The sequence below is a fragment of the Diadema antillarum genome, unplaced genomic scaffold (assembly GCF_040938485.1).
Source record: "Diadema antillarum isolate AM-2024a unplaced genomic scaffold, OU_Dant_1.0 seq00001726_RagTag, whole genome shotgun sequence".
In the NCBI taxonomy this organism is placed as follows: domain Eukaryota; kingdom Metazoa; phylum Echinodermata; class Echinoidea; order Diadematoida; family Diadematidae; genus Diadema; species Diadema antillarum.
The window spans coordinates 13,427-27,264 of record NW_027272413.1 but is presented as its reverse complement, the minus strand read 5'-3'; the positions used below and the strand labels follow the sequence as shown (position 1 = coordinate 27,264).

The window sequence follows — 13,838 nt, the reverse complement described above, 5'->3', positions numbered from 1 at the left end:
TAACAACTCCCTCTCCCCTCCCCCCAAAAATAGACCTAGCCAATGAAAATGTTGTTCTTTTCAAAGATTCAAAGACAAAGCATAGCATTTGTATACACAGTGCACAGTGCTGCCGACAAAATTTATTACAGATGGAGAGACAAAAGAACGAATGGACAGATGAATGGCCAACCCAAAAACATCATGCCTCATGCGAGTATCCTTACCTGTGCATTGCTTGAACACTACAAAAGAGCAAAGGCTAATAAAGTTTTGTTTAAATCTCATAATGTGTGTGGCCATGTCTCCCTTTAAAAGGGCATTGAACCGGTTTTTTATTTTTTTATATGTTGTTCTTTTAATTCTAAAAGACCCAGAGGTGCAAACAGAATCAAAATTTCATAACGATTTAGTCCGTAATTTCATGTTGAAAATGGAACTTTTTTGGCGAGAATTATGCTAATGAGCTGACGAGCCCGGATGTCGTGATGTCACAGGTGCCAAATATATCACTGATTACAAGCCCTCGCATACGCGTGCGTTAAATCATGCGGAGTAGCAGACGACGCTTAGGCCCAATTTAGCTAGCAGGCGGCACTTGTGTACTGTCCTATCCATGCAGCTGTCTCAAATTTCGCTGAACCAAATCGCACCAAAATTGCAGGATATACTTCTAAGCATATTTCAAAATACTGTATTATATTTGAACGGAATCGGTAATCGAGAAGTATCAATATTGACGCCGACTTTCAAGTTGTCACTAAAAAAAAACTCACTCTTCACGAGAGATCTTGGTAAACGCGACATGCACAATCGAGAACTGAAGTTAGCCGACTAGTACTGTGCGAACGGGGAATTTACGCGGGAACTAAACTAAAAAATGTCATGATTTTGGCGATTTGTGTGATTTACGAACTTTATTTTTCATTCATCTTAGCTCAAATAATTTATAAATTGATTTTTTTTGCTCCCAATTACTTGAAAGATTTGTCTCATGATATTAGATGGCTAACTTCAGTCTGTGCGTGCGCAGTCAGGTAGGGCTACTACGCCGCGATCACTCTTGTTTAGTCGTACAGAGCAGATTATTTTTAGCGATGACAGGAAAGTCGACAACTTCACTTACGCTTCCCGACTTGCGATTTGGTTCCAATTAGCGTGAGCAAGTGGACATGAGTCATAAGATATTTCTTGTGATTTTGGTACAATTTGGTTAAGTGAATTTTGAGATATCTACATGGATACGGAAGTATTCTAGCACTATACCTACACCAGCACTTGGATCGTGAAGCGGCGGCACTGTTTGTAACCTACGTGGTCAGGCCACTCTTCCGAGGTATGGGTCCTACTAAAACTAGATCTAAGTTAGTCCTTGGTGTTAATACGACCACCATGAGATTTATCTCGACTACAAAAGCATTGAAAATCCATAAAGCAGATACCTTACCTGCAAAATTCAGCACAGAAACAACAGGGCCTGCAGCACAAGGGCCTAGATCTAGCGGCAATGCTAGACCTTGGAGTCTGGACTTTCGTCTGGACTTTCTTCAAGTTCTGGCAGCAGGGGTATGTATTGTATACTAAACGTTTACACTGTGCCTATTATTATCGCTGTGCACGTACAGCTGTCGATGGGGCGGCGAGTAGAATCTTCTCGGTCCTTGACTGCTTACTAGTCCTAGTTCTAGTCTAGAGTCTATATGTACTGGGTGCCGTTTTCTTCTAACTAGGCGTAAGCCGTGATTGCCATTGACTATTTTTTTTTATTTAGATTTTAAGAATCACTCAGTCCTCATCTTCGTTAGATAGTTTGAACTGTGATGTCGACCCATTATCGCTCATCTCAATGCATAGTTAGTGCAACGTTACTTACACACAGTTTTCTATGGGCAGCACGTTCGGACAATGATGCCAATTTCATTTTGCATATCTGGAATATTCCCCCAAAATTTTATCTAAATAAAAAGCTTTTGAAGAGATTCCTTTTAAAAATTAATAAATATTGTTTAACATGTTTATTTCAGCTCCATATTGCAATTTTACTAAATAACCGTTTTTGCAGTACTTCGTGTGAGATTTCATCAGTAAATTGACATGTGTAGTTCGTTTTGCTAAAATCGGAGGTTGGCACCTGTGACGTATGCCAAATTGTGTGGATCGTTCCTTGGCTTGCTCGTTTTCATTTTTTTCAAAAAATCATAACAGGCTTATCCTGGGTTTTAGAATCCTCTCTTTCCAGTTGTAGGCATCAAAAAATGTAAATTAGAATTATCAGACAGTTAAAAAATGTCAGTACAGGTTTCTTTTCACATAAGTTTCCTTAAACACTTTGTGGCAAAGGCATAAAACAAATCAGAAGGGAAAAGAAATTTGCATGAATTTCTGTAAAGATGAAAGGCTCCAATTTTAGGTCTGATTTTCCATTTAATGACTCCCAGATTTTTTCCCCCTGATTTATTCCCCCCCCCCCCCCCCTCCATGGTCCAAAAGTGAGGGTGTGGGTTTTACACAGGTGTGGTTTAGCAATGAACATTTAAGATACTTTCACAAATTTGTAACATATGAATAATAGCAGGGAGCTGTGATCATATAGTGGTCAACTTACTTCAACAGTATTTTCAGAATCCTCCTGGACAACGTATCCATGAAAATCCCATCCAAGGTAGGAAATCCTCAGTGCAACATGTCTGGTATTGTATCTGGAAGGAAAAATATGAAAACATTATCATTGGATATATGCTTGTAGTGTACTGCTACTGGATGGACATCTTTAACAGTAACACTACAATAACGCTACAACAACAGGATCCTAAAGTCGCTGACGGGTGCGCCGAGAAAATCGAGTTTGACATCAAAATCCGTCAAAGCGTTCAGATTTCTTGTTTGACATAATTTTGTAGTCTAATGTATCTTCTATCATCTGCCGAAATTTTGGAGCCAAATGATCAAAGGAAAGGCAAGAACATAGCTTTTTCCTGGGCCATGATTTTCCGACTTTCAACGGAACAGAAACGTTTCCAAAGATTTGGATTTAGCGCCGAAGCTAGACTCTGCCCCTAGCAACGAGGGAGGGATCTCATTGGTCTGTGCGTGGCATCCTGGTTACTGATTGGTCGTGCGTAGACTGCTGGAGCTAAGCTTGAATGAACATCGCGGAGGTTGCTAGGAGCGTACTTTCTATTGTCAAACGGTGAAAACAGTCTTGCTTCCCTTTGAACATGATAGCGTCGGAAGGAAAACTCTGAAGGCGGTTTTCTCGAGATGCTGATTTCTTAAACCACTTGACATGCGCTAATAAAATCATTGATATCTCCGCAACCGAGTACTTTTATGAGTCATGTTATATATGACATTAAAGTGGAAGAGTAAGGGAATAATGTCATGTCATTTTCAGAAAATTGTCCTCCTCCGACTTTCGGATCCTTTTGTCGCAGCGGGTCACATATGTACTGTAATTTGATCTAAGCCCTGCTTTAACAGAGCCTTTCAAACAAGAGTTACGTTGACAATGTCTGGGCATTTTTTTTTCCCAAATCTGGCTTGTTAAAACGGTCCTCGCAGACATTGTCGTGGTGACTTTTGCCCAATTCTACCCTAGCCAGCTTAAGGGTAATTACCCCAACATTACCTGATATTACCCTTTCAATGCATCTGTTAGAATGCTCTTGTGGTAACATTCCTTTGAAACACTCAACACGCATGCGCAATACTTCAAACAGAATGACACAACACTCACCGATCATGCGCATGAATTGTAACCACAAACCCTTTGCGCATGATCAGGTAAGTTGTTATGAAAACCTACAAGTTTGGAGAAGGTTTTCAGTGTGGTCTGTTGCAACAATATCCCTGGTTCTCTCCTGGAAAGTTTTATTGCCCAAGACAAGGAACTTTGTTCTTTGGATGTTGTCCCGACATTGTCAGGATAATGTCTGTTAAAACAGGGCTTGAGAAAAAATATAAGAAGTATACATATTGTTGAGATGTTTTGTGACAATTGTATAACAAGGTACTAGTAGGCCTAACATTTGTGACCCGCTACAACAAAAGGATCCTAAAGTCGCTGACGGGTGAGCCGAGAAAATCGAGTTTGAAGTCAGATCATCAAAATCCCTCAAAACGTACTGATTTCTGTTTTTGACATAATTTTGTAGCCTAATGTATCTTCTATCATCTGCCAAAATTTTGAAGCTAAATGATCAAAGAAAAGGCAAGAAAATTGCATTTTTCTGGACCATAATCTTCCTTCTTTCAACGGAACAGAAACACGTCCGAAGATTTGGATTCAGCGCCACAGCTAGACTCCGCCCCTAGCAACGAGGGAGTGATCTCAAAGGTCAGAGCGTGGCATCCTGGTTACTGATTGGTTGTGCGTAGACCGCTGGCGCTATTCAAGCTTGAATGAACATTACGGAGGTTGCTAGGAGCGTACCTTCTATTATCTAACGGTGAAAACTGTCTTGCTTCCCCTTGATCATGATAGCGTCGGAAGGAAAACTTTGAAGGCAGTTTTCTCGAAACGGTGATTTCTTAAACCACTCGACATGCGCTAATAAAATCATCGATATCTCTGCAACCGAGTATTTTTATGAGTCATGTAATATATGACATTCAAGGGGAAGAGTAAGGGAATAATGTCATGTCATTTCCAGAAAATTGCCCTTCCCCGACTTTCGGATCCTTCTGTTGCAGCGGGTCACATTTGGTTGAGCTTAAAGAAATTCAAGTGTAATGGAACTTCTCTTTTGGTTCTAGTTTCCTTGGCTGCATTGGTACAGGCTGTACATATGTTTCTGTAATGGTGTATCAAATTGATGAGTCTGGTTTTAGATTTGAAATTATTTTGAGCATGCATAATTTAAAGAGAAATTAAGTAGATATAGAGTGTACTGTATTTATGTACAACAACTGCATTATTGCACTGTATTGTATTGTATTGTATTCCCAGTGGTGCCCTATAATAAAATGGTATATGGAATAGTAACTGCTTCCTCTTGGGGCCACACAAACAATTACAATGTATCAACCAATTTTGTTATCCCCTGAATGTGTCTAGGGGAACCATCACTGCTAACATCATGAAGACTAGATGCCAAATTGGATCACTGCTGCCATAATCATGAACAACTTATATTCTTAAATAAATATAATAGTACTCTATATCACTAGTACTTGGCTATACCAAAATTAACAAGTTTGCCCAAGGCCTCACACACAAATGTAAGGCATGGGGCTCTTCAGAGATCTCTACAGAAAATGATGACTAAGGAACTTCGGGCCCCATTCAATTCTCTATGTCCCCATAGATGCCTAATTGGATCACTGCTATATTCTTGAATAACTATATTAACTCATATACTTGGCTACTATACATTGTGAATGGGCAAGTCCAAGATATCGCGCACCTTACGTAGGACATTCAGAGATTTCAAACCTCTGAAAAGTAATGAAGGAGCACTTGGATTTTACTGTTTATCATCAGGAGGACTGGTATCCCTGAGAAGAATACTGTGTTTAAGTTTGATGTCATTTGACCTTGGGTTAAGTATTTTATTAAGAAAAATATGGCAACTTACATATGGGACCAGAGAAAAACTGGATTTTTCAAAGTAAAGTTTGAATTGAAAATTCTCTGAAAGTACCATGCTGATCAAATTCTGTTTAGAAGTGAAGAAAGGTACAATACTAAAGTATCTTTCAGCAAAGTTTCACTGCAAAAGAATAAAGCATATTTTCATGAAGTTGATTTAATTAACTAAAGTACACCTTACGTATGGGACATGGCTCAACTTACGTATGGGACATTTGTCTTTAGTGCACAAGTGCATTCATGGAAATGACTTTCAATTTCTCCATGATGTCATATTCAGTTCCACAAATCATACTACATGTAACAAATGAAACAGACTTGTAAGTGGATACTTTCCTGGTTCAGGTACCTAACAAAAGCTAAAATTAAGACAAATAAAAGTAATCACCAATTTACAATTAAATGTCTTAGTTTGGATTCCTTCATGCATTAACACTATCCTCATGGTGTCTACACATACAGATACTGTATACTGACACTCTATTTCTAGCCTATTTGTGATACTCTGGTCAATATTTTTTTATCAAATGGAAAAAAAATATTGTGCGAATTCTAGCTTGCGACCTTGATAGAGCCTACCATGATTACTGTAAAACATGATATATTCGCGGCATGAAATTTCCGCGAATTGGAGCCGACAGCCTTTTTCGTGGCATGAAATTTTCGCGAATTGCCACTGGCGTTCAATGCATGTAGTGTAGACAAAAACTTTCGCGTGCATTTTAATTTCGCGAATTTCGGCACTCGCGAAATTCGCGAAATTAAAATGCACGCGAAAATTCCTCGTTTTACAGTAATTTGTAGTCTTGATAGTTTCAACTTTAAAATCTAAAGCCATGTATTTGCAAATACAGTTTGAAGTGGGTACTTTCAGTAGCTCTAGGCTTACCTTGCAAGTTGTCTAAGTTTTTATAGAGCTTTGTAATAGTTTGAAATGCAGCACAAAACACAACAACAATGGTACTTCATTTTGCTCTGTAATCGTCATGTTTTGCCATGTAAATTTTAGCTTCTGCAAAATCCATCAAATTTTCCTGAAACATTTAGATTTTAAAAGCCATGGTAGACCAAAGAGATAGAAGAATGCAGATGTACCTATGCTGGCTGTTTTTTTTTTAATTGCTTAGCTTCAGGTCTATGAAACTAAAGATGACAAAATTTGCTTTACTTTGTAGATAAGTATGTACAGCATGCTTGTGTACTGATACAGGAAAGATTAACATTTGTACATTCAAATCTGAAGAGAAAATTTAATTTTAGATTTGAAAGATTTAAGTAACTCACTGATCTGAAACTTACAATTTTGATAAATTCTAATAACCTCATTTGATCATACAGTACCAGAATGCAATGCATGTTGATAATGTGTAGATGTGGGGTACAAAGTAAGTATGAGTTATGGCCTGACTTGATACATGAAGGTGTCTCAGAGCACATCTGTCTCTTCAAACACAAAATAGAAAAGAAAAAAGAATCCCCATTTGTTTGTGTAATTTATGTTTTAGCACTCCAACCACAGAACCAGTATTGATATTGTGGTTCATGGCAAAAGTAAACTATAGTCTCCATTTTACAGGATTTTCAGAAATCATGTTCATGACCTTGATAAGTCATGACATATTCTGGGGGTGTGCAGTTGAAATATTAAACATCATATCAAAATAAAAAGTATTCTAGTAGGGTTTTTCCTTTGCTATCAACTCTAGTAATGACAAAGTTACCTGCTGTCACCTCAAGTGAATTTTCTTTTCAGTATTAAACCTGTAATGTTGTCATTGATGAGCGCCACAAGCACAATTGTTTTGATTTCCCTTTTGAGGCTGTAGCACATGCTGAACAGTGTACTGCACCTAAAATGACACTCAGAGAATCCCATTCCCTTGGACAAAGTTATTTTGTAGAGAGGTAAAGTTGAAAATGATATTAAACTGAATTAAGAAATGTCAAATATCAAAATGTTAAAAGGAGGAATGTTAATTGAAGACCAGCTGCACAGCCTGTAATGAAAATAAGAAAATACAAGTAGAAATGAATAAATTCTATATTTTCCTTTCTTAATCACAGAATGACTCAATAATGCTGTTCTTACACTCTCCCTGAGGTCCACTGAATAGGAGAGGCAGATAAATAGACATAAATATATCCTTCAGAGAACTGTAGGTGCAAAGATAACCATTAACCATTACCGAACAAATGTATAAGTACATACATATAGCATCCATGTCTAAAGGAGGTTTTCCCATTCACTTTGCATGTAATGTCCCATACGTAAGGCATTTGTCCCATACGTAAGCAAACTTTAATTAGTTAGAAGATGAAGGACTAATTAAATTTCAACATTTAGTTTTGCTAATATGGAGTTTAAATGAATAAATTAGAACTTCCTAAAGTATGATTGGTAAATGTTAGAAATCTTCAGAAAAAACTTTAAAAAACTTAAAAAAACATACTCAAATCCTTACGTATGGGACACTTCGTTCTGGGAAAAAGCATAATTTGCATAATTAATCTGCTGACCTTGTCTTACCAATTGGAAATTATACTAGCTCATACAGGGGTCATGTCCATAAAGGAACTAGGTCAAGAACAAATTCAGCTGATTTTAGATATTTTTCATTGTCCCATACGTAAGGTTTGTTTTTGATTTATGCAAAGTAAGGCAGTATTTCTTGCATAAATTGGCATAATTCTATATTTTCTTTGCTGGAGATATACAATTCAACTCTTTGGCTACAACATGATATCAATAATTTTTAAATTAAATCAAGATGAATTTTGAGCATCTGAGGGGACATTATCTTGGACTTGCCCAAATGCAGATTTTTTTTTTTTTTTTTTTGTGGTACATTGATTTTTGCACATTTGTGCAACTTTTGGCTGGTGCCAATTCTAAATCCAGCCAAAATATCTTCACAATTTCATCTGCACATTTTGAATGGGTTGACAATTGCACATCCAAATTCCAGAACCTGCGAATATGTTTTTGAGCGGCTCAGCACAAAAAATAATTGCGTGAAAATATTGACGTTTCCAGTACACCAAAATTAAAAATTTTGCCCAAGGCCTCACATACAGATGTAAAAGCATGGGGCCCTTGAGAGATCTCACAATTATGATGAGTAAATCTTGACTTATACGAGTATATTCACACATTAAAATTCAGCTGTCCTACTGGGTTGACGCTTGAGTGAAATTTAGCATTTTTGCCCTAAGTATAAGGTATGTAGCCCGTCTTTAAGTGGATGGCTAGAGAAAAGCAGGCACAATTTCTGCTAAAAAAACAAAACAAAACAAAACAAATTTATTCTTTTTCATATTCTAAAGTCATTGAAGTCAAGGGTTCTTCTTTGGTTTTAATGACTTTAAAAGATGAAAAAGAATGATTTTTTTTCTTTTCAATTTAGCACGCATCATCGATGCAATGGGGAAACAAAGTGATACAAATTTGAGTTGGCTTAGCATGAGTTGCATAAAGTTGCATACACAACAAAGTAATGACAAGATTAAAATACAGTATGTCCCCCAAAAAATTACAATCAGATTTTCGCATCAATAACACCCAATATGATTAAACAGTCGAAATGCTACTTCAGGGTCTTAAAACATAACATCTTAGCTCTATTTTGCAGCAAACTCCATTCAATTTGGTTAAGAGGTCACAGAGAAATGTGGATTGTTGTAAAGCATGTCATGAGTCTGATTCTTCCAAGTTTAGCACTTGGATGCTCTTGTGTGTGAACACAATGGACAGAACTTGGATGGAAAAGATTCCTGACATGCTCAACAAATTCTGCATTTCTCTCTGACCACTGAAGGAAATTGAGTGGGGTTTTCTGTAAGATGTGGGCAATGAGTTATAGTTTCATACCCTGAAACTGTATTTGGATTGATTCACTATTTTTAAAGTTATCATTGCGGAGGGTCCCGTTGTAATTTTTTTTGGGACATACGGTATAAACACAACATTTCAATATACCTTGAAAAGTCAAATGGTCTGCTGACTCTTGATTTCCTTCCCTTTTTGGCTTCTGCATCTGATTCTTTACTTTCAGTTCTTACGTTGGCTGATCTGTGCTGGTCTAAGATTTTGTTGACTTTACTCCATTCTCTGTCAGTAAGTTGCCTCTTTAAAATATTCTTGATTTCCTGCAAGGATTGTGAAAGCAAACAAAGAAATTGATTTGATATGAGAAGAATGAATTGAGGTCAAGTCTACAAAAGCAACACAAGTTTCCATGAACTTCATGGGTCTAGATGCAATTTTACATCAGACCTCATAATTTGACTTCTGGACACTTCAACTATAGACGGCACACATCGCATACAATGAAGTGCTTTTACAAATACCATTCTGACATATATAACCTACACCCATGCATAACATGAACCCCACTTTTCAAGACTTTTCTGAAGGGGAAAATGTGCAGGTTTTAAACTTGAAAATGCAGTATTGCTACAACATCTACCGTAAATGCAGACATTTTTGCCATACATTAATTTCCATATATTTCACACTACTTCTGGCTAGCGCGAATTCTAAAACCTGTGCAAATATCTTCAAAATTTTCTCTGCACATTGTAAATGGGTTGACAATTGCACAGCATGAATTCAACAACCCATATGCTTTTGAGCCACTCAGCGCGAAAAATCAATCACGCAAAAATATTGATGTTTTCAGTATGAGCATGGATGTCTGTCACTTTCCTAGAAGTACTATTTAAGGACAAGTTCACCTCACATGTGCTCAAGTGAATGTAGCAATGTCAGTGGAAAACATCAGTGAAAGTTTGAGGAAAATTGGACAATCCATTTGAAAGAAATGACATTTTTAAAGTTTCAGTGGCACCATTGCTGGATGAGAAGGCTACTAAAATTTGTGATGTCTCATGTGTAGAACAATTTTATATATTCATATATTGATTCACAACAGTAGTAGCAGAAAATAAAATCTGCCATGGACTTGACAAAGCCCTATGGACGAAAATTCGTCAAAACTACGTCTTTCATAGAGTTTTCTTATGAACTACTGTTGTGAATCAATACTTTCTTGGACTCAGAGCAGAAACATATTGCTGTTATCGTGAAATAGTCCACCACTCCATTTGCTGCCATTTTGTCATAGCCGGGGACTGCTTTCGACCTCCATAGACATTGCACATATATAGTGAAGACGCACACACAGAACAATATCACGACTTGGCCACCTTTTTTATTGTACATAAATCTAGCGTTACAACTTTTTCACTGTCATCTTATTTCCTGAAGTTCTGTTCTAACACTGTCACTGTCATTGTCACCTACTGTCACACACCAATCCCAGGCCAGTTTAAACTGCTGAAGGCCACATCAAGGGGCCCCGAGTAACATTTTTTGTCATTTTGTTAAGAACAAGTATTTAAGTGAAAACTTATGCTATTTCAATGAAGCAGATTCAGTTTTAACAAACCGAAGCAGAAAAAAATAAGTGTTATCATAAAAGTGAAATTTTATAGCCAAAAAAGATGTCAAAATATGCGTTTTTGAACAGAGTACGACAGTATATGGGACTACACGGACATTGATCACATGACTCACAATTATGCAAATATCTCAGCAGTAAAAAGTGATAAACACCATAATTTCTTGCATTAGTGTCCTAACATACCAATGTACAAAATTACACCGTGTAGGTAGAAAATTTGGAAAACGATGAAGAAAATTTTAAAATAGGTCATAATTTTTCATATCTATTACGAAAATTATGGTATTTTTCAATACAAAAATTGTTTTTTGGCATAAAATATGAAAAATATATTTGAAATTCATTGGAAAATTATTTTTTCAGCTAAAATTTTCAATCTATCCTCTTCAAAATGACATATAACATCACATAAAAACCAGAAATATAATATTCTTCAATAATTTCCATCTGTGTGGCCCTAAAACTAAAAATGCCAAAAATACCCTCAGCAGTTTACGGGTTTATTAAACTTTATCCTATGTATGGACAAGTAACTATACATAGCCAAGTCGCTGTATAAATATGGTCGGGCTACTGGACAAGCATATCTTCAAGATATAAGCTTGAGGATTATATACAGGTTCAATGCCTGGCCTGTCAGCTGTCGCTGTACAGAATTGCAGAAGTCGCTCCCATCGCATGGATGGCGTTATTTATATACCGGTACTGTATATGCAAGCATGGTATTACCTGGTCGTCGGGGAAAGTTCCGCGGAGATTGCGTCTGGCTTCACGGATCCCCTCCTTATACACTAGGAGAGCGATAAACGTCAAAAATATACAAGACTCCTCCGGACAGACAGATCTTTCTGTCTAGGTATTACCGGACACCATGGTATTACCGGACATGCACATTTTTGCGTACTTATGACATTCTGTACACGCGAGACTTCGTAGATTAACCTCACAGAACTTTGTGTGGACCGAAATCGCAAAAAACACGACATAAGAATGTAAAAACACGAAGAAATTCACATTTTACCTCAAATTTATAGTTGAGTGACCTGCACCTCGTCATAATTAATATTTATGCATGTTTGAATCACATTTCGTGACTGAAATTCTATGAAATCCCACTCACATACAGGAAAAATGCTGAAGATTCCAATAGAACCAAAAGTTTACTGATCAATATCGAAAATTTGTAGTTATCGTCCTCAAATGCGAACGATCCGGAATAGTTGTGCGCTATAGGGGCCCGCAACTCGTCACCCGCGCATGCAGCTCCCATAGACAAAGCACGTAAAATAGAAGTTGTGGTGTTGTCGATTTCTCACAAGGTTTTATTGCGTGAACTGTTCGAAATGTTCAAAACAGACATAATTTTTGATTTTTACCGTAAAATACGAAATTTGAGCCTCATTTGCCGATTTTTTCTTTGTCATCCGCTCGGTGAGATCGTGTACAGTGATTTGTGGGATGAATTGTGATTCTGGTGCAAGGACTAGGTGCGAAAGACGTCGATTATTTCATTGCAAAAATCGTGTCTGGTAATACAATGCGATTTTGCACCGCGCAAAAAGACAACTTTTTTAGAGGGGTCCTAGGCCTAACTGTGAACTGTTAGATGTTTGAAACATATTTTCTGTGCCTTTTCTTCTCTGAAAACTGGAGCGAACAATTGACATAAGTAGGCTGAATTCGTAATTTCCAGGAGTCTGTGAATAAGTGGTGTTATTTTTAGCCGAAATTTCATCCTCTGAGTACGGAATTGAAAGCCACGAAAAAAAGCGTCCGGAAATCGGATCTACCATCCTACCTAGTCAAATGGAGTAAAAATAACCCACATGGGTTTGTACACTCGGGACTGTAAAAATGGATAATGCCGCCGCGCCTTGGCTTTGCTTTGCCGTTGGATGCATAGATCGAGAAATTAACCTTTAACTTGCTTTAAGCTGCACAGATAACGATAACATGGGAATGAGCCTATTGGAATAATACCACGAAAATTGGACACATTTCTTTATCGCAGATCATGATGATTCATATGATTCTATCTTACCTGGACAGTCTGATTTCGGTGATCCATCATGACCGACATCATGAGAGTACAGAGACAAAATTGCTGAAGGAGTACGCGCAGCTTCTGTAAAATCTTTTGCAATATAAACTTGAAATTACAACATTTGAGATCATGAGATGACCCGTGCCGTCAGGCAAAAGCGAAAATATTTCAAAAATGTAGGACACATGCAAGAGCAGTCGCTCTGAAGACCAAACTTTGGGGACGATCCCTGAATAATTCCTTTTTAGTTTCTTTATACCAAAGTGAGGAACTTAACTGAGGAGCTTGGAAAGTGAGAGAGCGACACTGACCACAACTATAAACAACGGCGTAGCCAGGATTTCATCTTGGGGGGGGGGGGGGGGTGGGGTTAGTCTGCGAGGGAGCGAAGCGACCGATCCCGAGCGAGCGGAGCGAGCGAGGCGGGGAGGGTGTGTCCCCCCTCCCACAGTATAGAACTTTCTGCATTTGGATGGGGGTTGGACAACTCGACCGCGGGATAAGTCGTCCCTGGACAAGTCGTCCCAACCCCTGGACAGCTCGACCGGGTCGAGTTGTCCAGGGTCAGGTTTGCGATTGGACAACTCGACCCAACTTTATTTGTGCCAGATTTTTGCAGAATGAAACACATTTTAGTCATTAAAATGGCATAGGTTTGTGGAATGATGTATGAAAAAATGTTTTATCGCATTTTTAAGGCAATTCCTATTTATTTTCTGATGCTGCGAAGCAATATTTCACGGTATCTTCCCTGCTCTGAGAA

At 37.8% G+C, this 13,838-nt stretch overlaps 1 protein-coding gene across 1 annotated transcript in view; it reads right to left on the bottom strand.

Moving 5' to 3' along the window:
* LOC139711893 (tRNA pseudouridine(38/39) synthase-like) overlaps positions 1 to 13,216 on the bottom strand; it is a 175,543-nt gene extending 162,327 nt beyond the window's left edge. Inside the window, exons 1-3 of the mRNA XM_071623739.1 lie at positions 13,073 to 13,216; positions 9,546 to 9,715; positions 2,585 to 2,678 (exon numbers count right to left, since the gene is read on the bottom strand). Of these exons, the coding sequence (XP_071479840.1) occupies positions 2,585 to 2,678; positions 9,546 to 9,715; positions 13,073 to 13,114 (306 nt within the window). The 5' untranslated portion in view covers positions 13,115 to 13,216. The remainder of the gene's footprint in view (positions 1 to 2,584; positions 2,679 to 9,545; positions 9,716 to 13,072) is intronic.
* Between the last annotated feature and the right edge of the window lie 622 nt (positions 13,217 to 13,838).